Here is a 26566-nt window from a genome sequence, read left to right on the forward strand (position 1 = left end):
TAGCATTTAATTGTAGCTGTTAATCATGAAAACATTATTTTGGGCTTAAGCTAAACTAGCCCTAGAAATTTCTAAAAGTTATTACTAATAGAGAAAGTTCTTAGGGGCCACAGGGCCTTAAGATTATTGTTGTGAGAATAATAAGAAGTCTTATTTACATAACCCTTTGAAATAGGTAGTGAAAGTGTTATCCCTTTTTTACAAATGAGGAGCTAAGGGTTAAAGAGATAATAACTAGCCCAGGTTCATAGAGAGAGTGTTAAATGGAATGAATGCAAAGTGAGGTCTTCTTTCTCCAAGATCAGTGTTCCTTCTGCTGTACTAAGCATTTTCTGTTTGAGAAGTGGAGTTAGACAAGAGTGGGATTTTTAAAATAATAAACTGGGGAGAGGGGGAGTCATGTGGTGTTAGAATGGGTGCCAAATGCCCACTCAATTCTAGCAGATTATAATATGCAAGTTACATGCTATTATTACCACATCCTGATCTCTTCCAGGAAGTTTTATCCCCAACACCTTCTCTGTGTTGTCTACCATTCCTCCTTTTACACCTAATGTAATAATTCTCTTAAGACATTTGATTCAAGTGACACTGAATTCTTCAATTACCATCTCTGATAAAGATGTAGTAAGAATAACTTTATACATGTTATACAAATTAGATATAATTCTTAGTAGAGTTCTTTTCCCTTTTAATTGGGTAGAGCTGGATCTCAATCACAAATATTGAGCACAGATATATAGATTAGACTGTATGTGTCCTCCCAAGATATTGCTTTATCTCTTTTGCAGTAGGGAGGTACTAGGAGTTCAGATACATATATTGTTTTATGCCCAGCAGGACTTCAAATTTTTCAATATCATTAATATCCAAACATGAAGAAAATAGAAATTATAAGGAATCTTGGAATTAATTATTTTGGGTAGTAATCACATGCTTGCTCTAATGTTTTTGTGGTGTTTTTAAATGATTTTATTTCCAGAAATAGGAAGGATGGGATGATAAGGATCAAAGACTTAGAAGTGGAAGAGGAGTTAAATTATCTAATTAAACCTCATAATTTTAAAGTTAAGACCAGGGAAGTTAAGTGGCTTGTTTGAGGTTACTCAGGAAACAGCCCTGTCTGGATTTAAGCCCAGGTTTTCTGAGTACAAATCTAACACTCTTTTCACTATGAGGGAGGGCCTCATATGTGACTACTACCTGGATTGTTTAATTTTCATATACAATAGGAGGAAATAGATATAATTGTGTGAATAAGGATTCCTGGAAGGATTTTGTTCTTAACTTCCTTCAAAATGTACCCAACAGAGACTTTTCTGGTAATTGCTGTTCTAACAGCCTCTTAGGACAATTAGTAACACAGTGTTGTTGCTTGGTGTATTGAGCTATAGGTCCACCAACAGGGCATCAATATGTTTATTTTCCCAAAGCCCCTCAAACATTTTTCATTTTCCTTTTTCATCATCTCTAACACTCTGATGGGTATGAGATGGAATCTCAAAATTGCAACTTTTGGGGTTTAGTTTCAAATTGCTTTCCAGAATCGCTAGACCAATTCACAGATCCACAGATCTATATACATTTATAGTTTGGCCCTCTCACACCCTCCAACAGCTGTAATTTTCCTTTTCTGTCAATCTTTGCTAAATAGGTGAAACCTTTGAATTGCTTTAATTTTGTATTTCTTTTGTTAATGATTTGAAGCTTTTTTCTCTCTCACAATTAGTAGTTTTGGTTTCTTCCCTTGAGAACTGCCTGTTCATATCCTTGGATCTCTTGTTGACTGGGGAGAGACTATTCATTTATAAGAAGCTCTTTTCAGAGTTATATCTTTGAAGAAGTCTTTGGTTTATACCTTCTAAGAAGTCTTATGTTTTTGTTTGATTTGCCTCTTTCCCCTTTGTACTAAGCCTGCAAAGAATTAAGTTTTGTGTACACAATATAAATATAGCCATTGCACTTTCTTGTTACATTTAATAAAATCATTATTAAGAATATTTTGGAGTCATCAGCAGTGGTTCATCTCAGGTTTTCTGTGCACTTGGTAATTTGGAACATATTTTAACTTCTAACTTTGTATGTTGACAAATTGTGTCTGTTAAGTTTCCATTAAACAACTTTGCAAGTTTAAAGGGCTGATTTTCTGGCTGCTGATCTCTATCCCAAAGCTTAAGATTTGGAATGATACTGGTCAGTATTTCCTCTAAAGTTAAGCATCAATAGCTAGACAAATTAGTTTCATACCAGAGGAATGAAAATGCCACCTATCTACTCACATATGTGACTATCTACTACTGTGTAAAGTTGATTTTTCTCTTATTTTGTTTATGATCATCACTTTAAAAAACTTTTTGAAGATTAGGAAGTTATATGCATAATAGAGCTATGGAACCACACTTTAAATTTAAAAAGTTTAAAAAAATGTATATTGCTATCTTTATGGTTCTATTATGTTCCCTCCACCCCCAGCCCCCAGGCATCCCTTATAACAAGGAGTAGAAAAGAAAGAGAGGAAGAGAAGGCAGTTTAGCAAAATTAACTAATATAATAAGCAAGTCTGACAGTGTATACAATACTCAACATCCATAGTTCTCCCCTGACACATACCCTCTGCAAGGGAAGGAAGGTAAATTTTTTCATCTCATCTCTTATTTGGAGAGAGTATGATGAAGTATGTATAATTACACAGGATTGGGTTTTATTTTTGTAGTTTTGTCCTCTGATGAATCCCTTGATATATTTAGACATACAGTTTTAAATCCAAGCCTTGTTGTATTTTTCTAAGGGCAGTTTTAAGATCTTGGCTTTTACTCAGTATGATTTTTTTTTTTTAATGTCACCACAAATAGCTTAAGGAGTAGCAGAAAGGTTTTGTCTTAGAGTTAAAAAGACTTGGGTTCAAGTCTTACCATTAGTAATAGTAGCTATGTGAGCATGGGCAAGACTTTTAACCTCTCAGTGTCCCAGGCACCCCTCTAAGATTACAGGTTACAAGTGATTTGCAAATCTGGATTGGTGGAGGGAGGTCTCACCATGATATCACCCTCATGAAATTGTTGTTAGGTCACTGATATAATGATTTATTGACAAATAATTTAAGTGTCCAGTTTTCTTTATTAAAATAATATGTTGAAATTTTTAACAGAAAAAATCTTTCATTTTATACAAATTAACTTTATGCTTCTTAAAATAGGGTAATTTTTTTTTTTAGTTTTGCTTCATGTAGGAGTTCCTTGGGATGTGCTTATTTTCTAAAGTTGTGACAATGTTGAAACTAGTTGCTTATGCCTGAGATGTTTTTAGATTTATTGGGTTGTTTTCTACCATGGAAAAGAAACTACATGAATTTAAAGGTTTATGATTTCCTTTATAACCTTCCTTTGGTAAAAAATCTATATCTAGTTTATGACCAGAATAAATCAACAGTTCTATTGAACTATTGTAACTTAAAAGCAGTTTATTATCATTATTATTATTATGTTTTCAAGTGCTTCCATTTTTTCTCAGATAGAGAAACTGGAATAATTCCAGCACTGTTACACACAGTTAAAATGGATTTCCTTAAGGTCAAATATTAATTTGGACTCTAGAAGAACCTAGATTATTGTTTTGGGGAGCACCTCGGTGGTGCAATAGATAGCGCACTGGCCGTGGAGTCAGGAGGACGTGAGTTAAAATTCAACCTCATTTACAGGCTATATGACCCTGGGCACATAACCCCGATTGCCTCCAAACTGCCATCCCCCTTAAAAAAAAAAGATTATTGTTTTGGGCCTCTGTCTGCTCAAGATAGACACAGAATTTTTCTGAAGAGATGAGAGCTCTTAAAGGAGAAGAGAGAAACCTTTTAGAAGAAAATGTAAGTCATGATAAATATTTTTTTCTTTCCTTCCAGAAGTTTGATTTTTTTAGTTGTAGCACAATCTTTTCATTTTTTAAAATTATGTAGAAATCAAATGGAAAAAAAGGAGAACTGGGGCCTGGAGATATTTTAGATCGTAAAGAAATAGGCAACTCAAAAAAAAAAGAGAGAGAGAAAGAAAGAAATAGGCAACTCAAGAGAAGGGGAATTTGTTGATATACAACTCAAAGAAGGTTTAGTCAAGAAATCTAGATTTCAGAAGTAATTTGAGCACATACCCCTACCCCACATCATATGGGAAACCAATTTCTTAAAGTATTTGTCCTATCAAAATTTTTATGTAGAGAAAATAAACTGAGCTCTTAACTTTGGAAGTATAAACATAACCTGTAGCAGATTTTTTTTTTTAGAAAATTCTTACAGAAATTTACATTTGTCTTTTAGGAAAATAAAGTTTCACTGCTTTTGTATGAAATATCCTTCACTTTTAACTCAGGTTAGTTTTAAGAGGTTTAGTTCTATCTTCTCTAGATATAACTGGACCATATTATTCTTTATGGTTCCTTACTGATCTCCTTGGCTAGACCACTCCCTCTCATGCTTACCAGTTGCGAGTGTCTTGGATCCTCCTCCCTTTATCTCTCTGCTTCCACCTGGTGACTCATCAGCTCTTCCGGGTTCATTTGTCAAGAATGTGAACTCCTTGAGGGTAGAAACTATTTTGCTTTTGTCTTTGTATTTCCAGGACTCAGAATATATTATATGCTTTTATAAAACCAGTTCTGTATATCTAGCTCTAGTATCTCCTGAGCTCTAGTCCTGCATCATCGACTACTTGTTGGACGTTTTGAATCAGATATCCAGTAGGCATCTTGTACTCCGCATGTCCAACACAGAACTCATTCTCTTTCTCCCCAAACCTCCACCTCTTTCAAACTTCTCTTCATGAGTACCCCAATCCTTTTAATTTCCCAGGTTCAAAGATTCAGTGTCATCCTTTGCTCCTCACTTTCACTCATGCCTCCTATCCAGTTTGTTGTGAAACATTGTTTCCGTCTCAGCCTCTCTCTCATGGACCCACTGCACAAAGCTACTGCTCTCCCTTAGGTCCACATTGCCTTTCACCTGGTCTATTGGAGTAGATGGCTATTGGTTACTTTCCTGTAGGGTTTCCCTCAGTCAAATCTAACTGCCCTGTAGCATCAGTGATTTTCTGGCTAGCATAGTTCTGGCCACGTCTCTCTTACCTCTCAAACTCCAGTGCCTCTCTAATCCTGTGGGATCAAATAAAAATGTTGGCTTGGCATTTTGTAACATAGCTTCACCCTGCTTTTTCAGCCTTCTTATATATTGAAGGTCTTCATGAACTCCCGCCTTACTGACTAGATACTGTTGCTCACACAGGACATCCCATCTTCCGTCTCTGTATGTAACATACGCACTAGGTGTACCCCATGCCTGATGTGCTGTGTCTCTTTACTACTGCCTCTTAACATCACTGGCTTTCTTTAAGACACAGCTTAAGCTCCAACTTCTACAGGAAGCCTATCCTAGTCCCCCTAGTTGGAAGTGCCTTCTCCTCCAAGTTTCTCTTGTATTTGCTTTTTATGTGTTTTGAATATGTCTTTGTATGTATGTAGGCAGTTAGATGATGCAGTGGATAGCACGCTAGGCCTGGAGTCAGAAAGACTCATCTTCCTGAGTTCAAATCTGGCCTCAGACATTTACTAGCTGTATTACCCTGGGCAAGTCACTTAACCTTGTTTGCTTCACTTTCCTAATCTTTAAAACAAGCTGGAGAAGAAAATGGCAAACTACTCCACAGTGAGTCATGAAATGTCAGACACAACTGAGAATGATTGAACAACACATATGTATGTGTTGTCTTCCTGTTAGGGATGTAAACTCCTTGGAAGGTAGAGACTATTTTGTTTTTGTCCTCTTAGCCCCAGCATATAGTAGGTGCTTAATAAATGCTTCCTTGATTCTCATTAGGAGATAAGCTATAAGTACCCTAGATGTAAATATCAGTATATGGGGGAAAAGGAGTAAAAGATGGTTCAAGAGCCTTATGGCTACATGAGGTATTTCAGAAATAGGTCAAAGAGAAAGAAAAGGACAATAAATATTGGTGAAATAGCACTCAATCACAGCTTAAGGGGAAAATTATACTTTTTTTGTTGTTGTTGTTGTTGAAAAGTTAATGGACCATCATTTGTTCCTTAATAACAAGAATATAAAACTGTGTCACTGTATAGGTTATTTCTCCCATCCTTTCCTCCTCTTAATTTAAATTTTTCCCTGAGGAAGAACTACATATTGCTCACTTCTAAACAAGTAATGAAGTGGAAGGACAGAGGGTGGAAAGCCGGATCCTTTTTTTTTTTTTTAAGAATATTGTCTTACAGCCATAGGGAAGGATCCTCTGTTCTGTGTTAGCAGCTGTGGTTTTTACAGAGTTTTGTCTGTGGCTATAAGAGAATAGGTAGCTCTCATTTTTAAAATGAGCAAGTATCAATTTAATTTTCAAATTATTTGGAAAAAAAACTTGAGAATCCTTAATCCTTTGAAAGCATATAATGCCCAAATATTAGGTGGTATTATTTCATAGACAGGAAACTTTGATTTCCTAGCTTTGCTAATTTTTGCAATTGGATTGTTTACCTTTCTGAAATGAGTTTTGTTTCCAGAAATTACTTGACTGCCAGAATGAGTTTGCTTGATTGTGGCTGTCCTTCTGCCTCCCTCCTCTTCATTAAGGCACAGAATGTCAAGGATGGAATTTTAAATCCTTTGGTGTGGACTGACAGGTTTTTGAACATGAGCTTTTTCAAGCTCTTCCTCTCAAGGTCAGAAGAGTTATTGTTAGTGACTTCAAAAGCTAGCATGTCAAAATGAAATCTCATTTAATAAGGGGTACAATGTGTTTTAAGCTGTGTTCTTTGAAAGGAATAGAATCTGTGGAATCAGAACTAGAGGTGAGAGTTCTCGTTGGGATTCATGCTGCGGCCACGTAAACAGTCCCTGACCAATGAGTGTACTCACTGTGCTTCTGAATTCTGGTAACTTTGGACAAGGCATTTCATCTTTCTATTTCTAATTTATAAACTGAAAATTATAACTATTGATACTGTCTTTGAAATATAAGTATGAATTACATACAGATAATACTTTATATTCAGGGAGCAGTAGTTGTGTGTGGCTCCTAATAGTTGGAATATCTGCTTATGAAGTTTATCCTTTAATAAATGGTGTCCCTGAGGGACTTAAATAGTATGTTTAAACAAGAACAAGAACCACAAAAAGAATCATGGTGTCTGGATGGGGAGACCATTTTGGTGAGGGCCACTTCCATTACCTTTTGAATTATACTGTGAAGAGGGTACTCTATTCTGCTGGCCCCTGATCACATTTCTCATTACAATGACAGCCCCAGCCCTGAAGGAACAAAAAGTGGTATTAGGGAGGAGAGGGGCATAATTTGCCCAGAGAATTACTCAGCTGCCTCTGGCTCCTGTAAAAAGTAAGGAATCCATTAGTCAGAAGTTTGAGTATGGAGTTGTAATGTTAGGATTTCTTTAGTACTAAAGCTAAACTGTAGGTAGGCCCTTCTGTTTTTTAACCAGGAAGAGCTTCCATCATTCCTAGCTGAATTAGGAGTGTGGGAGGTGCTGACCTTGGGGGTTTAGGTAGAGGGAGTGGAGATGAGAGAGATAAAGGTTTAATCTGTTCTTCTTTGTTTTAGTAGCCTCCTCCAACCTTGCTTCCCATCCCTATTTCTGACCCAAGATCTACTCCTTTCTCAAGACTTCACTTGTCTCATTCTGTAAAATGGGTAGAGGGGAATAGAACCCTTGCCTAATTCCCAGGCCAGGCACAAGTAGAGACAAGTACCTGGCTAGGTTGGTTCACTTACTTTAGGTTCATATTCCCTTGACCACTTGTCTAGCATCTCATACATTCACTGGGGAAGATTATTTTCATCTACATTCAGCACAAGCTCTAGTGCAGACCACTGACCTCAAAGGTTTCATTTTCCTATGGAGTCTAGGAAGAAATTTGATCTAGCATGAATCTCTCTGAATCATCCTTCTAAACCATTTTGTTAGATTCTCTATGACCCTGACTGAGGTTGTACCTGAAATTGGAAACTAATACCCTAAAAGATGGCAGAGAAGACTTTTGGGGGAAACCTTGATTTATTTGTAGAAAAAAACTGACTGGCTACATTTTTCCTTGTTCCATTTTTTACTTCTTTTTCTTTTTTTTCTTTTTTTCTGCTAGGAAATGGGATTAAGTCACTTGCCCAGGGTCACACAGCTAAAAAGTATAAAGTATCTGAGATCAGATTTGAACTCAGGTCCTCCTGACTCCAGGGCCGGTGCTATCCACTGCACCAACTAGCTGCCCCCATTTTTTACTCCTTTTTCAAAGGCATACTTTCCTCCTGTAAGATAGATTTTTATATTGCACATCTCATACAGATTTCTAAATCAATATCCTATTTTAAGCACAACTGATGTAGATATTTGGAACCTTTTAATCTGGAAATTAATAAAATGGAGATATGAGTTATATATTAAAGGGCAGCAAGGTAAGTACTGAGCCCAACATCTGGAAATAGAAGTCATGAGTTTTAAACCCCACTTCTGACATGTAACCTTAGGCAAAGCAGGCATTAAATCTCTCCAGACCTCAGGTTCCTCATCTATAAATCAAGAACATTGAACTAGAAGGCCTTTGACATCTCTTCCAGCTCAAGATCCATGATCCTTTCTTTAATCAGGCAAATAAGATTGGTCAATAAAAAATCTGTTCAGGAAGAAGATTGGACTCGTTAGTATTTCATTCTATGAAACAATATAGAGTTGGCATGGGATTACTTCTTTTGTCTCTTCTCTCCTCTTCCTGACTCTTTCAATAACCTAGGAGAATGAATAGAGCAGCCACTCACTAATGTGTTTACTGACTGACTAAAGAACCTCCTGATGTTCTCTAGGATGGTGCTTCTTCCCCTCCCCCTTTTTTTCTTTATTAATTTATTTATTTTTGCTTTTCAACTTTCACTTCCACAAGATTTTGAGTTCCAGATTTTCTCCCCATCTCGTCCCTGCCCCACCCCAAGACAGTGTGCATTCTGAATATCCCTTCCCCTAATCTGCCTTCCCTTCTATCTCCCCCCTCCCTTCTCTTTTCCCCTTCACCTTCCATTTTCCTGTAGGACAGGATAGATTTCTATACCCCATTGCCTGTATATCTTATTAGGACGGCGCTTTTTAAACTGTGGGATCCCGAGTGGAAAAAGTTTAAGAAGCCTTGCTCTAGGAATACAGGCAGAATTGTACTTAACAATTAAGATAGCTATCCACTTTTTTCTTAGCTCAGTAGATATTCCACAACTTCATGTCAAGTAACTTACAAAGACAGGAAATCTTTTCCAATATCTAACTTATTAGTGATTTTTTTTTTTAACTAGGGGAAACTTTAGGTTTTAAGCACCTTCTGCTTAAAAAGACACTATTAGAGAAAGTCAGGAACAGCAGGTGGATACCATTGCATGTTATGTAAAACATATTAAAATATCTCAAGAGAGGAAGGATTCTCATAAATATTGTAAAGTTGCTCTATGGAGGATTTATGGAAAGATGGCTAAGAATTGCATAGGAGGAAAAGTCATAGTTGGGTTATAGTCTTCATGGATTAAGAGTGTGCCTACACTTATAATATCATGGTTCCCATGAAGTTTCGGCATATCAACACTTTAGAGTTCTCATTTCCCTTTAAATTTATGTTTCTATTACATTTTAGGTTTCTTTAAGTTCTGTGGTGAGGGAAATGTTACAAATTTAAAAAAAACTATTTGAAACTATTGTGCTTGAACTTAACTTTTTTTTGGTATTGATTACTGGCTGAAATATGAATTCAATGAGAGAAAGACAAAATTTCTGACTTTGATTACCATGGTTTTTCTCTGTTTTATTGTTTGTTGGCCAGGACTTTGTCTCATTGTATCAGGACTTTGAAAACTTCTACACAAGGAACCTCTACATGCGAATTCGAGACAACTGGAACCGACCGATCTGTAGTGTGCCTGGAGCCAAGGTGGACATCATGGAAAGACATTCCCACGACTATAATTGGTCATTCAAGTGAGTCCATATTACGGATAATTTCCCAAATGATAACTCTATAGTGAAAAACAAAATAAACTTAATTTGGGGGACACTTGATAATGAATTGAATGAAAGATTTTTGGGGGGTAAGCTTAATTCCCACCATAAACCTACAGGTTTCATTGAAAAATAGAATAAAAACTGTTGAGTTTTTAAAGTTCTTTTCTGACATTTTACATTTCTGTTACATTTAACTTTGTTGGAGTTAAAGTCCTGGCCAACAATATAACATACATGTTGTGTTACTTTGAAGTCATTAAATTTGGCCTTCAAACAAAACCAACCTTATGCTCCTTATTACAATCAAATGTCTGACTTTTTAACTGCTTAAAGGGTTATAATAAGATTGTATGGAAATGTTGCCCCAAAAAAGAAAAATGTCTGAAAAATGGAATTAATAGAGTAATTTAACTTAAGTGCTTTAAAGTTTGCATATGGTCTGGAAAAATTTCAAATTATTTGCAGACTATGGGCTATAGGTTTTTTCTTTTTCATGCGTCTTAACATCTGATGAGCAAAAACTGTCAGAATCATGGAACCTTAGAGTTGAAAAGGACTTCACAAGTTTAGTTCACTCCACGTGAAACATTAGTGAAAAGTGGTCATACAGCTGTTGCTTGAAAGGGATAGAAAATTTATTACCTACTGAGGGAAGCAGGTCCATTTTAAAACATCTGTAATAGTTAATGTGTTTTTCCTTATATGACTAAATCTTCCTCTGTGCAACTTCTATCCACTCTTCCCGGTTCTCTTCTCCGGTGCCAAGCAGATCAAATCTGATCCCTTTCCCACACAACATCTACTCCATTATTTGAACTGTGATCATCACTGATCCAAGCTAGACATGCCCAGTTCTGAATTCTTCCCTTGGTTAACTAGTTCCTAAAAGTATTTAAACAGCTTTTGCTTTACATTATCCACAATTGCAATTGATCAGATACATAGGATTTAGATTCAAAAGGATTATTCCTTTTGAAAGTGTAAGACTAGGCTTTGTTTATTTACTATGGTCACTAGCAGTTTTTTAATACCACTAGTATGTTTATTATTAAATTTTTCTTTTAACTTATGGGTTTCATTGACCATGTGCTATTAAAACACAGGTACACTGGAAATATAATTAAAGATGTTATCAACATGGGTTCCTACAACTATCTTGGATTTGCGAAGAACACTGGGACGTGCAAAGAAGCAGCAGCCAAGGTCCTGGAGGAGTATGGAGCTGGAGTGTGTAGCAGTAGGCAAGAGATTGGTAAGCTTAGCCCCAGACTTACATTTGCAAAACTGAAGTTTCTGAAATTTGTATTGGTTAATGAACTGATTATCAAAATTATGGCTATAAACTTCACATAGTCAAAACATTTAAACTGAATATTTTATCATTTGGATTTTCAGCTATTGTTTACATCAGATAATGACAGGTAGCGTATGATGGAACATTGAATTTGGAGTCAAAGGGCCCAAGTTAATGGCAGTTGCCTGAGTAATCATTCAACAGACTTTTTTTTTTTATTAAGTATGTGTTATGTACTGGGCTCTGCAAAATAATATTAATATATCTTTGTTTTTCTTCATGACATTGGGTAAGTCATTTAATGCCTCTGGAACTCATTTGCATCCTTTGCGAAATAAACAAAATTGGACTAAATGATCTCTAAGATCATAAGAAGTCATATGAAATAAACAAAATCTTGACTATGAAATTTAGCAGGCTTAGTTTTGATTTTTTTCCCCCATTCTAAGTGTCCATACTAATTGATGTTAACTAGTTACTTGAATATAAGAAAGCTCCACTATGATAGAAAAGATTTATTTCAGAGATAGAATAAAAGAAAAATGTGTCTGCTCTTAAAGAATTGGTTGTCATGAATGTTATAGAATAGCTTTATTCTTTGGTTTTATAGTATCATTAAGCTTACAAAAATTATATATTTGAAGTACAAAATTTACATGGATCTCACCAGTATTGACTAGTGCCACTGCCGTATCTCTTTTCTCCTTGTAACATTTGGCCTCATATGGCTGTTTTGGTTAGTAGCACAAGTTTTGACATCTGTTTTGCATTTTAAAATATTTTGTTATTATATTCTGCAGAATCATATTAGTCCTGTTAATGGTAGTTGCAAAAATATCTTCACACTCATAACTGTGCAAACAAACAATCATCTAGAGAAAACACTCAATTCCTTCACTAAAGTAGATTCCAATGAGAAGCAAGTTGAGCCAAGAGGTCAGACATATCATATTTCTCTTGGACCTTGGATGGCCTTTTTTGGGGAGAGGGAGGTGCCCTAAAGATCCTTGGATTTTCTGGCTAGTGTTATTAAAATGGAAAGATCTTACATTATGTTCAGCTTACAACTTTATTTGTCCTTGTCATGTGTGTAAGGAGCATTATTTAGTAGCCACATATAGCAGGTAGGCTTCATAGGTTATTTAGTAAGCAGTTAGCTGCTGATTGTGTGTCCACACAGTACTAATTTGTCTTTCAAATTATGAATATTTAAGTGCTATGCATTTTAAAATAACAACATTATACATAACTCACACTGCTTTTGAATTCCTAGTCTACAAAGTTGTACCCTACTTGGATTCAAACTAGAAGTGATTCTTAAATTTGGAAAGTTTGAGTTTTTGAAACTAGTATTCATTCTGTATATAGGAAATCTGGATAAGCATGAAGAGCTAGAAAAGTTAGTGGCCAGGTTTTTGGGAGTGGAAGCAGCCATGGCATATGGAATGGGTTTTGCAACCAACTCAATGAATATTCCTGCTATTGTTGGCAAGGTAAGACAATAACTCATTTGTTATAGACTGATTGTGATCATTTCCCCCTTGATTTTGCTGAAAGGGTAAAACAAAACAGGATGGGTTATAAATTTCAATTTTGGCTGTGATTATCACATATACTAACTAAACTTATGTTCAGTGGTTGTTAGGTTTCAGATAAGTATACTCCATGGCAAATTTGGTCACTTTGAGTAAACCTATGACTCTTTATTATCTCAAGATTTCAAATTTATCTATGACTATCTTTCTTTCAGAAAAAGTTTATTTCAGTCCTTGACTTCTAACAAAAAATAATTTAAGGGGACTTTTCACTTTATGTAGAAGATTCTTGACAAAAGTCATTCTGTTGTCTTCATCATTGCATCGAGATGACCCAGGGCTTTGCTACATCAGCAAGCTCTAGCAAGTATTATCAGGAAGGGTAATATGTATGTGTATGGACTTTTTGACAGAGTACATGTCTGCAGTGCTTGGACTAACCTAATTTTGAGTTTGTTACCAGAATGTTGCTTACCGTTTAAATTTTTTTTTTAACCAGGTCATACATGAGATGGACAAAAGTACAAAATGAACATTGGTCCAATGCAGTTTGCTATAAAAAGGGGGCTAATGGGGCTTAGTTTACAAGCATTAATTTACATGTCTATATTAATATATTCTTTGTCCAGTGACTGAGTTGACATGGAGGAACTAAATCACATCTCTATTGACATTCTTACTGTAAATGAAACCCGGAGACGTAAAGACCTTGCAAATAAATGAAAGGACGGCTTGTTGTTTTCCTTAAAGAGATGAATGTAGAGGCAGCATTGTTTAGTGGATAAAGCCTCGGACTTGAAATCAGGAAGACCAAACTTTAATTCTAGCTTCAGACACTTACTAGCTGTGTGATCCCAAGCAAAGTCATTTAACCTCTCTGTGCCATAGTTTCCTCCTCTATAAAATGAAAGATTTGGACTTGCCAGCCTCAGAGATCCTTTCCAGATCTAAATTTATGATCCTAGGAGTCTGTGATTAATGAGTCGGCTGAGTCAGCACCCAACAAGAAGCATAATTTTATGGGGTGCTTGATCTCATTGCTCATGAGGAGCACTGCCAAAGACACCACCGTGAGGATTATTCTAATACATGTGCCACCATCCATTGTACAAGGAAGAAAAGGTGTAGTGCAGTAATAGATTGATTTTGGAGTCAGTAAACCTGGATTCAAATCCTGTCTTTTCTGCTTTTTTTAAAAAATATATTTTATTTTAACATCATTTTCATTTCCCAACATATCCCTTCCCTTGATGTGCCCCAGATAATCATCCCTTATAACAAAGGACTTTTTTTTTTAAGAAAGAAAGAAAGATGGAGAAACAAATAGTTTAGTAAAACCAACCAACAAACATACTGACCTGACAATGTATGTAACCTTCCATGTCCATAGTCCGCCATTCTCAACTTTTCTTTGTGGCCACACTTGATGATTATTGACATAGCATGCTGTTTTGTTTCTGTGTTGTTGTTTTTTTTGGTTGTTGTTGTCTTTCCATCGTTGTAGCCATGTGTATTGTTTTCCTGGTCTGCTCATTTCACTTTATATAAGTTCATATAAATCTTCACATGCTTCTCTGAATTCTTCATAGTCATTTCTTACCATTCTCTAGTGTATTCTGTTACATTCATGTACTTTAATTTATTTAGCCATTCTCCAGCATTTGCTTTATTTACAGTTCTTTGCTATTATAAAAAGCACTTCTGGCATTAACTAACAGTAAGTCATTGATAATGATGAGACTCTCTGAGTCTCAGTTTCCTCATCTGCAAAATGAGGGGCTTGGAATAGATAATCTCTAAATTTCCTCCTGGCTTTAAAATCATATGATTATAAGTAGAGAAATTCTGTAAAGAATTTGATAAGTTTCTTTAAACTAACTCATCATATATTTTAATACTTTGTGACTTCAGTTTAAAAAAAATATGGGTGTAGGGAATGACGTTGAAAACTTCTGGAAAATATAGTCAAGTGAAATCTCTTGTACAGTATTCTAACAAACCATAGCTATAACAGGCCAACAAACTTCCTATTTTTCGAGAGTAGAGCTTATTTTCTATACTTGTTGCATTTAGCAGAGTCACAAGAAGTTACTCACAAAAAAAAAGAACAAAAAACAAGTATGTGGCCCTGGAAGAGGAATTGAAATAAATGTGGAAATGGAGTACCATGAAAGTAAGCATAGTTATCATTTTGATGGCTTGAGATGTGTTATACTATCATCAGGCTCTGCAATTATTTGAGAAATAGAATTTTCTTCATCCATTGTATCATGAAGAAATTTCCAATGGATAATTGTAATGTACTTGGATCATAAGTTCCCTATTGCTATGATGTGTGAAGGCTGCATTCACTTATTCATCTGAGCTAGAAAAATGTAATACTAGGGAAGGAGAAGAAAATAAGGCTTAAGATCAAGAAATGAAAGAGGCCAATATAGAAACGTTGTTAGGTACAAAGTACAAGTAGGCAACTGAATTTTGCAGACCAGGAAACATACTACAGGTGATAAAATTGACTTTCTTAAGAGGCAAGATAACTAAAACTAATGATTATTTTAAAATCAGCTACCTGTGTGTTATCAGATAATCAGAACTGGCAAAGGTAAGAATAAATAACAATTTAGAATGTTGAAGATGAAAAGAAAGGGTATCCAGTTGTATAATTTCTAACCTGATTAAAAACTGCCACTTCTTAAAAATAGGATATAGAAGAAATTCAAGACATTGACTCTATGTCCACTTTAAAAAAAATAAATTTTTATTGATACTTTTTGTTTTGACTTCAGCTACAGTCTTCTTTCCTTCCAGGGAGCCATCCCTTAAAACAGAGAATAAAAAAGTGGGGGAGAGCAGTTCGACAAAACTAACCAACACACTGAAAAAGTCTGACATTATGTATAAGATCGCACAGCCTTGTTATGTACCTTTTGCAAAGAATTTGAGAAGATACCTTCTCATATTTCGGAGTTGGGAGGTCAGACTTCGTAAAATTTTATAGCATTATTTCAGTTTTTTTGTTCCTTCCATTTTGAAATATTGTAATCACTGTTTATACTATTTTCCTTATTTTCTTTATTTTTTTCCCTCATTCTTAGAGAAGCTTAATGAGTATAAATTTGTCACCACTATGAGATCAAAAGAACTCAGAAATTCCCTTAGCCAAGAAGTAATCTTATTTCTTTTTTTCTCTTAAAAAATTTAAAATTTTTAATTCCAAATTCTCTTCCTTCCCCACTTCCTTATTGAGAAGGCAAGAAACACAATGCTCTCTATTCATATGAAGTCACTCAAAATATACTTCCCTATTAGCCACATTGGGAAAAAAAAAAGCAAAAAAAAATTAAGAAGGTGAAAAAAATGCTTCAGTCTGCATTGAGTTCATCAGTTCTCTCTGGAGGTGAATAGCATTTTTCTGCATGAGTCCTTTGAAATTGTTGATCATTATGTTGATCAGAGATGTGAAATATTTCTCAATTGATTATTATTACAATATTACTGTTACTGTGTATGATGTTCTCCTGGTTCTGCTCACTTCATTTTGCATCAACTTATATGTATGTGTGTATATATATATATATATATATGTATATATATATATATATATATATGTATATATATATATATATACATATATATATATCTTTCCAGGTTTTTCTGAAATCATCCCCTTTATCATTTCTTATAGCATAATATCTCATCACAATCCTGTTCAGCTGTTCTCTAACCTATGAGCAATCCCTTAGTTTCTAGTTCTTTGCCACCATAAAAAGGGTTGCTACAAATATTTTTATACATATGGGTCCTTTTTCTTTCATCTCCTTGAGGTACAGACCTAGTAGCAGTATTGCTGGGTCAAAGGGTATGCACAGTTTTATAGTCTTATGGGCATAGTTCCAAATTGTTCTCCAGAATAGTTGGACCAGTTTCACAGCTTCACCTCACAGCTCCACCAACAGTACATTAGGGTACCTATTTTCCTGTATCCTCTCCAGAATTTGTCATTTTTCTTTTCTGTCATCTTAGTCTGATGGGTATGAGATGGTACTGTAGAGTTGATTTAATTTGCATTTCTCTAATTATTAGTTATTTAGAACATTTTTTCCTGTGACTATTGATACCTTTTATTTCTTCTTCTGAAAACTGTTTGTTCATATCCTTTGACCATTTATCAATCAGAGAATGGCTAACAATCTTTTTTCTAAAAGGAAAAGTATACACAAGGGCAATGACAGTTGACAGTATAAGTTGGTTTGCAAAACATTATGGAGGAGGAAGATTGAAAACTGAATTTTATCGCCTCACAACAAGAACAAAAAATAGTTTAGAAAACCAGTCTTCAAAGAGCTAAACCAGACCATTCAGACAGCATTTGTAGATGAAATTAGGACAACAGACATGAACTAAAACAGATTTTCTGGTATTTTTATACCGTTTTATTTTTATCAGTGATGTAGAAACATTGACATGTCTGTGCCCAGTGTACAGTGTGGTGAAATGTCAATGGCAACTTAAAGATGAAGTAGAAAAATGTAACAGAACTTGACCAAATTTATATGAAAGAAATCTGTGTTGAATGTAACATAATTTTTGATGTTTAGGAATTGATTTTTCAAGCTATTTCAAAGGAGAAATCCAAAAGAAAGGAAAAGGAGATTTCCCTTGTTTATATCTTGCTATTGCATTCAGGTTGAGTTATCCTCTAGTTGATGAACATCTTATTTACTTCCAATTCTTTGCTGCCAAAAAAATTGCTGTTATGAATATTTTGATGTATATTGTCTTCTCTCTCTCTCTCCCCCTCCCCCTCTCTCTCCCTCTCCCCCTTTTCATTCCCCTCTCCTCTCCCTCTTCCTCCCTCTCCTCTCCTGTCCTCCTCCTCCCCCCTCTCTCTCCCCCTCTCTCCTACCTTTCTTTCTCTCCCCCCTTCTCTCTCTTTCCCCTAAATTGCTTTCCAGAATGGCTGGACTAATTCATAGTTTAAGCAACATTACTTTAGTGTGCATATCTTTCTGCAGTCCCTCTAACATTGATTGTTGTCATTTTTTTGATTGTCTTTGCAAATGTACTGGGTATGAAGTGAAACCTCAGAGTTGTTTTGATTTCCAATTTTCTTATTAGTTACTTTGAACAACCTTGTAATAGCTCAATTCTGAAGCAAGAAAAAAATTGAGGAGTGTTCCAGGAAAATTTTACTGTTAATATATTTCTTATTTTGTTCTATTCTTACCCTTTCTCTTTTCAACAGCAAAAATCATTTGGCAAAATTTAAGTATAAGGAGTGGCAAATTTTAAGTGTAAGAGTTCTGAAATATCTATGACCACTCTTTCATTGTGCATTGTTTAGCTGAAAAATTGAAGTTTTGCTGCGTGGTAGAAGCACATTGGACTAGACGGGAGAAGACTTGGATCTAGCCTCAATTTTTCCTCTAACTAGTTGTATGACCTTGAACAAGTCCATCACCTTCTTAGGAACTCAATTTCCTTATCTGCAAAATGAGGGATTTGGATTAGATCATCTTGATTGTCCCTTCCATTTCTAATTCCTCTGTTTTTTGTGAAATTTTTTATTTTTAAATTCTACTGAATTCCTGCTTCCCTTTGCAAGGAAACATTACTTTTCTCAACTTTTAAAAATTTTTCAGTACTTTCCAGAGTAGAGGATTGGCTTAATACCTTATACTGTCTCTGGAGAAATGATTTTATTTTTATCACCTAGCAAAAGTATTATTATACCAAATACATATAAAATGATAAAAAGCATTATAAGGAATTTAAGGAATCAGGAGGTTCTGTGGCATATTGAAAACTGACTTTGGAGTCATTGGACCTGGAGTTTGAATCCCACTTTATTTTTTTTATAAGGGATTGGGAATGTTTATTTATTTGTTTATTTGTAAATAGCATTCTTTCCAGTTACATGTAAAGATAGTTTTCAACATTCATTTTTTAATAAGATTTTGAGTTTCAATTTTTTTCCCCTTCCCTCCGCCCTATCCCCCCTCCCCAAGACATCAAGCAATTTGATATAGGTTATACATATGCAATTATGTAAACATATTTCCACATTAGTCATGTTGTGAAAGAAGAAACTGAACCAAAGGGAGAAGCCATAAAAAACAAAAACAAAATTGAGACTCCATAGTTCTTTCTCTGCATGTGGATAGTATTTTCCATCATCAGTCTTTTGGAATTGTCTTGGATCAGAGAAGAGCTAAATCAATCATAGTTGATTATCATACAATGTTGCTATTACTGTGTTCTCCTGGTTCTGCTCACCTCACTCAGCATCAGTTCATAGAAGTCTTTCTAGGTTTTTCTGAAATCCTCCTGCTCATCATTTCTTTTTTTTTTTTTAATGAGGCAATTGGGGTTAAGTGACTTGCCCAGAGTCACACAGCTAGGAAGTATGTGTCTGAGACCGGATTTGAACTCAGATTCTCCTGACTGCAGGGCCAGTGCTTTATCCACTGCGCCACCTAGCTGCCCCCTGCTCATCATTTCTTATAGCACAATAATATTCCATCACAGTCATATATTACAATTTGTTCAGCCACTCCCCAGTTGATGGGCATTCCCTCAGTTTCCAGTTTTTTTGCCACCACAAAAAGAGCTGCTGTAAATAATTTTTACATTTTGTCCCCTTTATAATCTCTTTGGGATACAGACCTAGTAGTGGTATTGCTGGATCGAAGGGTATGCACAGTTTTATAGCCCTTTGGGCATAGTTGAATCGCACTTTAGACACTATGTGATTCTGGGCAAATCATTTAAGCTCTGGGTCTCAGTTTCCTCATCTCTAAAATGAGGAATTTGAATTAAAAGACCTTTAAAGTTCTTTTCATCTCTAAATCTATGACCCTAAACAGAAGAGAGAAGGAAAACTTAAAGAGAGATGTGTTAGACATCATACTTCCCTTCCTGGTCATGAAAATTGTATATTGACATTATGGTTTTATGATATTGTAAAAAGTCTAAGATAGGACTTTGGATATCTATTCCTAAGGTTGGGAGGGGGCAAATTCTACAAATGATTTGTTACCTCAAGACCATGAAGAAGTGGGTGGAGCTATAGCTAGAGGGGAGAGTTTTGATATATTATATGTTCATTGCACCTGTAGTTAAGGCCTGTCAGAAACTGGGGGTCCAAAAGTGGTACCAGTTTTGATATCAGAAGTAAAAAGTTCAGTGCCTAGTTTTCAGAGATATAAAACAATAGGGTCATGTAGATAGGCTTGGTTTAGGCTACAGCACTACTTAAAGGGAAACAATCTGGGTTTCACATAAAGAATGAGCTAGCACAGTGACTAAATGGATGCCAGTAGTATGAGATAAGAACAGGATTTTAGAGAAAGAAGGTCAGACATAGACTTATCAAAGAATATTACTATACTTTTGAATTTCAACTGTCTTATTCTTCCTAAAATAGTTTTATTTCACACCCTGCCCCCAATTCCTTAGTAAACTGTTTCTTTGACTTTGTGCCAGTTGACTTGGGGGTTATTAAATTAGCTTGCTGACACCAAGATCAGAGAGTCAAAGGAAGCCTTCAAATTCTCTCAAGATGCTCTGTTGTAGTCTAGTAGCAGGATGAGAGAAAGGAGAAAATTCATTTATATAAAACTTTACAATTTACAAAGTGCTTTCTCACAACAATCCCATGAGGAATCTGTAAAGAAGTATAAAAATGCTAGTTGTAATTAGAGAGTATAAAAAGTATCTCCATCTTGCAGATGAGGAAAACAGGCCCAGATATAGAGAACTATTTGCCCATAATCACACCTCTTAAGTATCAGAGCCAGTACTTTGGCCCAGCTCTTTTAATTCCAAATCTAGTACATTTTTCATTATCCCATGCTGACTTCTGAAAGGAAAAAACACTATCAGGGTGGAGTGGGACAGAGGGAGAGGATTTCATTTGTGGAAACCGTTCCTGGCCTGCCAAGGGGGATTTTTATACTGATAAGAGCCTAGGGAAGTTTAACTTCAGACAAGTGAAAAAATGAATTCTGATAACCAGACATTACCTAGGCAAAAAGTTAACAAAGCGCTAAAGGGTGTACATTGCAGAGAATGAGAAATTATTAATGGAAATTATTAGTCTAACATTAGTCTAATGGAACTTATAGTTGATTTTTCTGCCTAAGTTATGCTGAGGTGTGGTTACCTTTCCTGGTCACACACCTGTTAGATAACTCACTGACCTTGCTTTTCTAGTAAAACATGCCAAAAGAGTTTCTTGTAAATATGAGTCTGCTTGATTCATATACCATAGATCCCATCTGTTGAAATCCAGCCAACCTTGTAACTTTTTGCTGCATTAATAATCCTTTAGATGTATGTGAACTGTTGCAGAGGTTACTTGATTTTTAGTCTGGAAAAGTACCCTTTATGCCCCTTTGAGGGAAAAAAAAAAGCAAAATAAAGCAGGCAAAGGGAAGAATTAAATAATTTCATTGAATTTTGAATTATAAATATATTCCAGGAATGTATTGGGCCCTATAAGTGATCAGGTTCAAAACTATTTCCTTAATGTGTATAATGGGATAAGAAGAATGTAGCCCCTCTTGAAGTAGGTGATCCGGTATACAGCATTTTTTTTTTTCTGGGGTAGGGTGGTTTTATTGGAGTTACTTAGTCATAAATCAGAGAGTTCACATTCCTTGAATCCTGATTTGAATCAGATCAAACTGTCTGAGGAAATATTGAAAGAATATTCCTATGATGTGTCAGGATAGTTGAAATCCATTTGTAAGAGGGAGAAGAAGAAATTCTAATCATTGCATCACTGAACTTTTTTCTTTCAGGCTCATTTGGGCCAATAAATCATCCCTCCTGCCCCTCCCCCCCTCCACACACATGGAGCCATTGCCAGGAATGAAGACAATTCAGTTCACTGAAACAGTCTTATATTTGACAGGAAAATCTGCTTTCAAGTCAGGTCTTACCTGTTGAAGATTGTTGGCATTCTTGTTGGCAAGATTATTTTGAGTCCTAGGACAATAGGATGATGGAACATCAGAATCTGGGAGTGGTTAAATAAGTAGTGAAAAATCTCACATTTTCCTGCTTCAGCAAAAACAAAGTATCTTTGTGCTGGATGGAGCTCTGTGCTGGTTTTAGAGCAAAGCTAAAACTTTGACTTTGCTACCCATTTCTAACATTAAGGAAGGACAAACATTAGACTCTCTATGAGGGAACACAGTGTCTCCCTTGGTCCCAGTTCTTCTTTTCCCCCACTCAAAAAATAAATATACAAAAGCCTCAGAACAGAGAAGTGAAACCCCTATGAAATTGGACAAGTTTCAGATATAGGTTTTTAAAAAATTATTCTTTTAACTATGAACCTACAATGTATTATCATCCAAGTACTAGGCTGGAGAAGCAACTCATTACAACCTTCTACTAAGCCATGTAATGTGCATCAGTTGAGGGAGTGCTAAACTGCTGATAAAGTATTTTGAGATATGTTGAACTATGCAGTTGGTTATACATATGACATAGTTTAAGTAAGCCTGAGTTCTTGGAATGAGAGAATAAATTGGAAAGGTTATTTTTAATCGACCTCTAACATATATATCCCTTATCAAGTTGAGTATGGAGAAAGTATGGTTTATTTGCTTTCATGCTGACTTTTTTTCCCCCCTTCAATCTTCTGGCTTTGCTTTTGTGTTAGTTTTGCTTAACAGGATACTGCATTTTTAATGGTTTTAATTTTTTGTGACTTGTGTGATCTGTTTTTTCTCCTCAATTTTTTCTTTCTTCTGACTATTCTACACAGGGCTGCCTCATATTGAGTGATGAACTGAACCATGCATCTCTAGTTCTTGGAGCAAGGTTGTCTGGAGCAACTATTAGAATCTTCAAACACAATAGTGAGTGGTTTCAATGTTTTTTTGGTTAGTCTTATTTATTTAATTCTTCTTGATCATTGTTTAACATAGGCTGGGAATCCCATTGCTTACACCAAGCATTAGAACTAGATTGGAAAATATAGAGGAAATAGCAGAATTTAAAGATGTTTTTATTCTTTTAGTAATTATTATCTTTTCAGTTAGATTATGGAGAAAGGCTGAAGGAGGGCTTTTTCTCCTAAAGTAATTATTCCCTTATGTTCTTTCTCCCCTTTGTTGTTCAATTCTCCTTCATAGTGCAAAAATGGAAAAATTTCTACATATAAATCATTTTATTGAAATTTTTCCCCTTTGAAATGTAAAATAAACTTCTTAATTTTTTTCCCTTCTGAATATAAACATGAAAAACTAGAATAATTAGCACATTTTCATGTGTTTCCTTCTAACTTTCCATACTTTCTTGATGGTAACAGAAACTTTGGTTTCAACTCCAGGAAGCATACTTTTGGGAATTTTTTTGTATGTGTGGGTTAGTTATCATTTGGCTTGTTTGATAATTCATAACTTGAGATTTAAACATACATACTCTGCTGCTTTATTGTTTTCTAATGCCATGTTTCTAACACCTTCTGCCTCCTTTCCATGTATCATCTTTTATGAAAATAGCAAAGTAATGTTTTCCTTTATATATCTGTATTTTTAAAAAGCTTTTTATGACAGGGATGTGTACTTTTAAACTCGGCCCCCCAGATTTTATGCTGCACAGATATTTTTTTCCTAGTTCATCTTGATGTATATCAGACCGGCTTATTGTGGTATTTAGAACTTTAAAACTAAATAGATCTAACATGAAAACTTCTTCTACTCAGGGAAACTACAGTAATGGAAATGGCAGTTAAATTATTTTCCAGGAAACTGAACCTCTAGAAGGGGCAAATAGAAAAGGAAGAGCTCAAGATGTTAAGAGTCCTTTGGAAATAATCTGTGTATAATTAGGCCCAATTTAAATTCCCAGCCCAGGTGTAGCGTAGAGAGTGCTTTGTACTTCCCAAACTAAAACAATTCTTTTTTCCACATAAAAATTATTCCCCTAACAATTTTTAAAGAATCATCATCTCAGATCTCTATGATTACTTACCTTATTATTAGACAGAGAACATATAGACTCTTCCGAGGAAATATTGTACATATTCGAAGAATTTAGCAAACTCTAATGCTTTGGTGGCTTTTAGTTAAACTTAATTGTTTAATTTATTGTTAAATATTTAATAAATAGTTTGTTGGTCTTTCTATATCCCTAGTTAGAGGTCATCTTTTTTGACTTGCCTGACACTTTGTGACATAATCACATATGTTTGACTTTTTTTTATCCATGTTAATAACTCCACATAATTGGTCAAATCAAATATTTATCCCAATTGACGGCTAAGATGACTGAAAATATGGGATCAGTGATGGTACATTCTGGCAGGATGAGGAACAACTGCAGACTAGCAGAGCAGACAGTCTCAACGTAAAGAAAAACTTCCTAATAATTAGAGCTATTCAGAATTGGAATAGATCTCCTTGAGCAGGAGTGGGTTCTTCAACAAAGGCTGAATAGTAGTCACTTGTTGGGGAGATTGTACAGTATTCAAACTAAATGGCCTCCAAGATCCTATGATTCTGGTATCTTTTCAATTGCATACAAAGATGACACTATTAACTCACTATCAGCATTAGGACATGTATTTTATTATTGTGTGGTGTGACATGGTGTGTGTGTGTATGTATGTGCATGTGCATGTGTGCGTGTGTGTTTTAATTCCCACAATGGGATAGTGTACCTACATTGATCCATCTAGCCTCTGGATCAACCTTTCTTGTGCATCCATTTGTGGGATGGATGACTGAGGTTACAGATGTAGCCTGTGGGCATGGAACAGAGCAAAACTCTTAAAAAAATTAAATAAGAAACTTTGGCCTCCTTTGATCAATTTCTGCTATTTAGAAGCTTATAGTCTCATAACCAGGCCTGAGTTAGCTCTACCCAATAGTAGAGTCTTATTAATTGAGTCAATTAGGTCATATTAACTTAAGCAGGACCTCAATAGTTTCTGATGACATTCCAAATGAAAGATCTTAATTCAAGCTGATCACCTTTCTCATTGTCCTCAGCATTATAACAATATGCCATTTCTGGCAACTTTCTTGAATTAAAAAAAATATATATTCTTGGAACAAGTGAAGGAGAAGAAAATTTGATGTAGAGTGTTATGATTCTTTTCTATTTCCTCTAGATATGCAAAGCCTTGAGAAGCTATTAAAAGATGCCATTGTGTATGGGCAACCTCGAACACGAAGGCCCTGGAAGAAAATACTCATCCTTGTAGAGGGAATATACAGGTAATCTTGCAGCCCTACATCTTGGTGATAATATTCCATAAAAACATACACTAATAACAATAGCATTAACATTGATAACTTTACATAATGCTTTTATGTTTACAAAGTGCTTTGTCTAATTATATTTAAATGATCCTGTCAACCCTTTGAGGTAAGTACTATAAGTAAAAAAATTTTAAGTTGACCTTAGGTGTCCTCTCATTTTACAGATAAGGAAATTGAGGCTCAAATTGTGGATGCTATTTGCCTAAAATGATATTGATACTTAGTGGCACAGCTGAGAGTTTAACTCTTCTTCTCGTTCTTTTTGTTATGCTACATTTTCTCCTTATCTCCCTTCTGTTTAGATGCAATATTTGCTGACTACAATTATGCATGTTGGCAGCTTATTTCTTTTAAAAAAAATCTTGTTTCAGATGTTTATTTCTTGTGACCATATTCCCCTCCTTTCCCACACACAATTTGTTTACTGTTTTTCATTACTTCCATCAAAAAATTTTTAAGATTTTAAATCTAGTGTTGACTCCTAGATATAAGCTTGAGGAAAATCTGTTCTGGCCTCTTTTCTTCCAGGGTAGATTAACTTCTGTTGTTGACTGCTTATGAAAGATATGATTTCTTTCCCTAGAAGTCTGCAGAAAAGTTGGTATTAAAGTTGTTTAGCAATCGATATGTTGTAATATGGCATCTAAATCTATGCTTAATACCATCATGTCATGTACTGTACTTGGAAGTTATGATTGAATTCCTGCCTTAGAAAGGACTGCATTATGAGAGATAACATTTGAATTAAAATAGATGTTGAGGATTCTTAGATACTTTTAAAAACCACAATAGCTGCAAAAAGGGTAACCATTCAGTCGTGGGACCAAGACAAGTTTCAGTGTTTTTGTTGCTGCATATACAACAATCAGACTTTGTTCAAGCACCAATAAAGTTAGCAAACAGGGGCCAAAATATTAGCTTTCAGTTAAAATCTAAGTTTATGTATCCTGTTATCCTGTTTTGCCAGCATGGAAGGGTCAATTGTTCGCCTCCCTGAAGTGATTGCCCTTAAGAAGAAATACAAATCTTACCTGTATCTAGATGAAGCCCACAGCATTGGGGCCCTGGGCCCGACAGGTCGGGGTGTAGTAGAATACTTTGGTCTGAATCCTGAGGACGTGGATGTTATGATGGGGACATTCACAAAGAGCTTTGGAGCTGCTGGAGGATACATTGGAGGCAGGAAGGTAAATGTGGGTTAAGAAATGGGGAGCATGCTTGAAGCTAAAGAAAACCTCTGTTGAGCAGTTGAGTAACATGTTGGTAGGCCCTTGAGTAGCAATGCTGTGGGTATAAATTTGTTTCCTACTTGGATTTGCAGTACCAGTGAGCTTCACGCTTTGGTTGTATGGTGAGTAACTCTAATACATCTTTGCTGAACTAAAGGTGCCTTCTGTTCTTTGTTTTTTATTCTTATA

General features: G+C 35.4%; 1 protein-coding gene across 2 annotated transcripts in view; it reads left to right on the plus strand.

Annotated features, from left to right (window-relative positions):
• SPTLC2 (serine palmitoyltransferase long chain base subunit 2) overlaps window positions 1–26566 on the plus strand; it is a 149288-nt gene that overhangs the window by 42961 nt on the left and 79761 nt on the right. For both annotated transcript variants that reach the window (XM_027844677.1, XM_027844678.1), the window contains exons 3-8: window positions 9860–10014; window positions 11142–11290; window positions 12701–12825; window positions 22646–22739; window positions 24998–25103; window positions 26116–26335. In XM_027844677.1, the coding sequence (XP_027700478.1) occupies window positions 9860–10014; window positions 11142–11290; window positions 12701–12825; window positions 22646–22739; window positions 24998–25103; window positions 26116–26335 (849 nt within the window). The remainder of the gene's footprint in view (window positions 1–9859; window positions 10015–11141; window positions 11291–12700; window positions 12826–22645; window positions 22740–24997; window positions 25104–26115; window positions 26336–26566) is intronic.

The sequence above is a fragment of the Vombatus ursinus genome, unplaced genomic scaffold (assembly GCF_900497805.2).
Source record: "Vombatus ursinus unplaced genomic scaffold, bare-nosed wombat genome assembly UNPS02014945.1, whole genome shotgun sequence".
Taxonomy (NCBI): Eukaryota; Metazoa; Chordata; class Mammalia; order Diprotodontia; family Vombatidae; genus Vombatus; species Vombatus ursinus.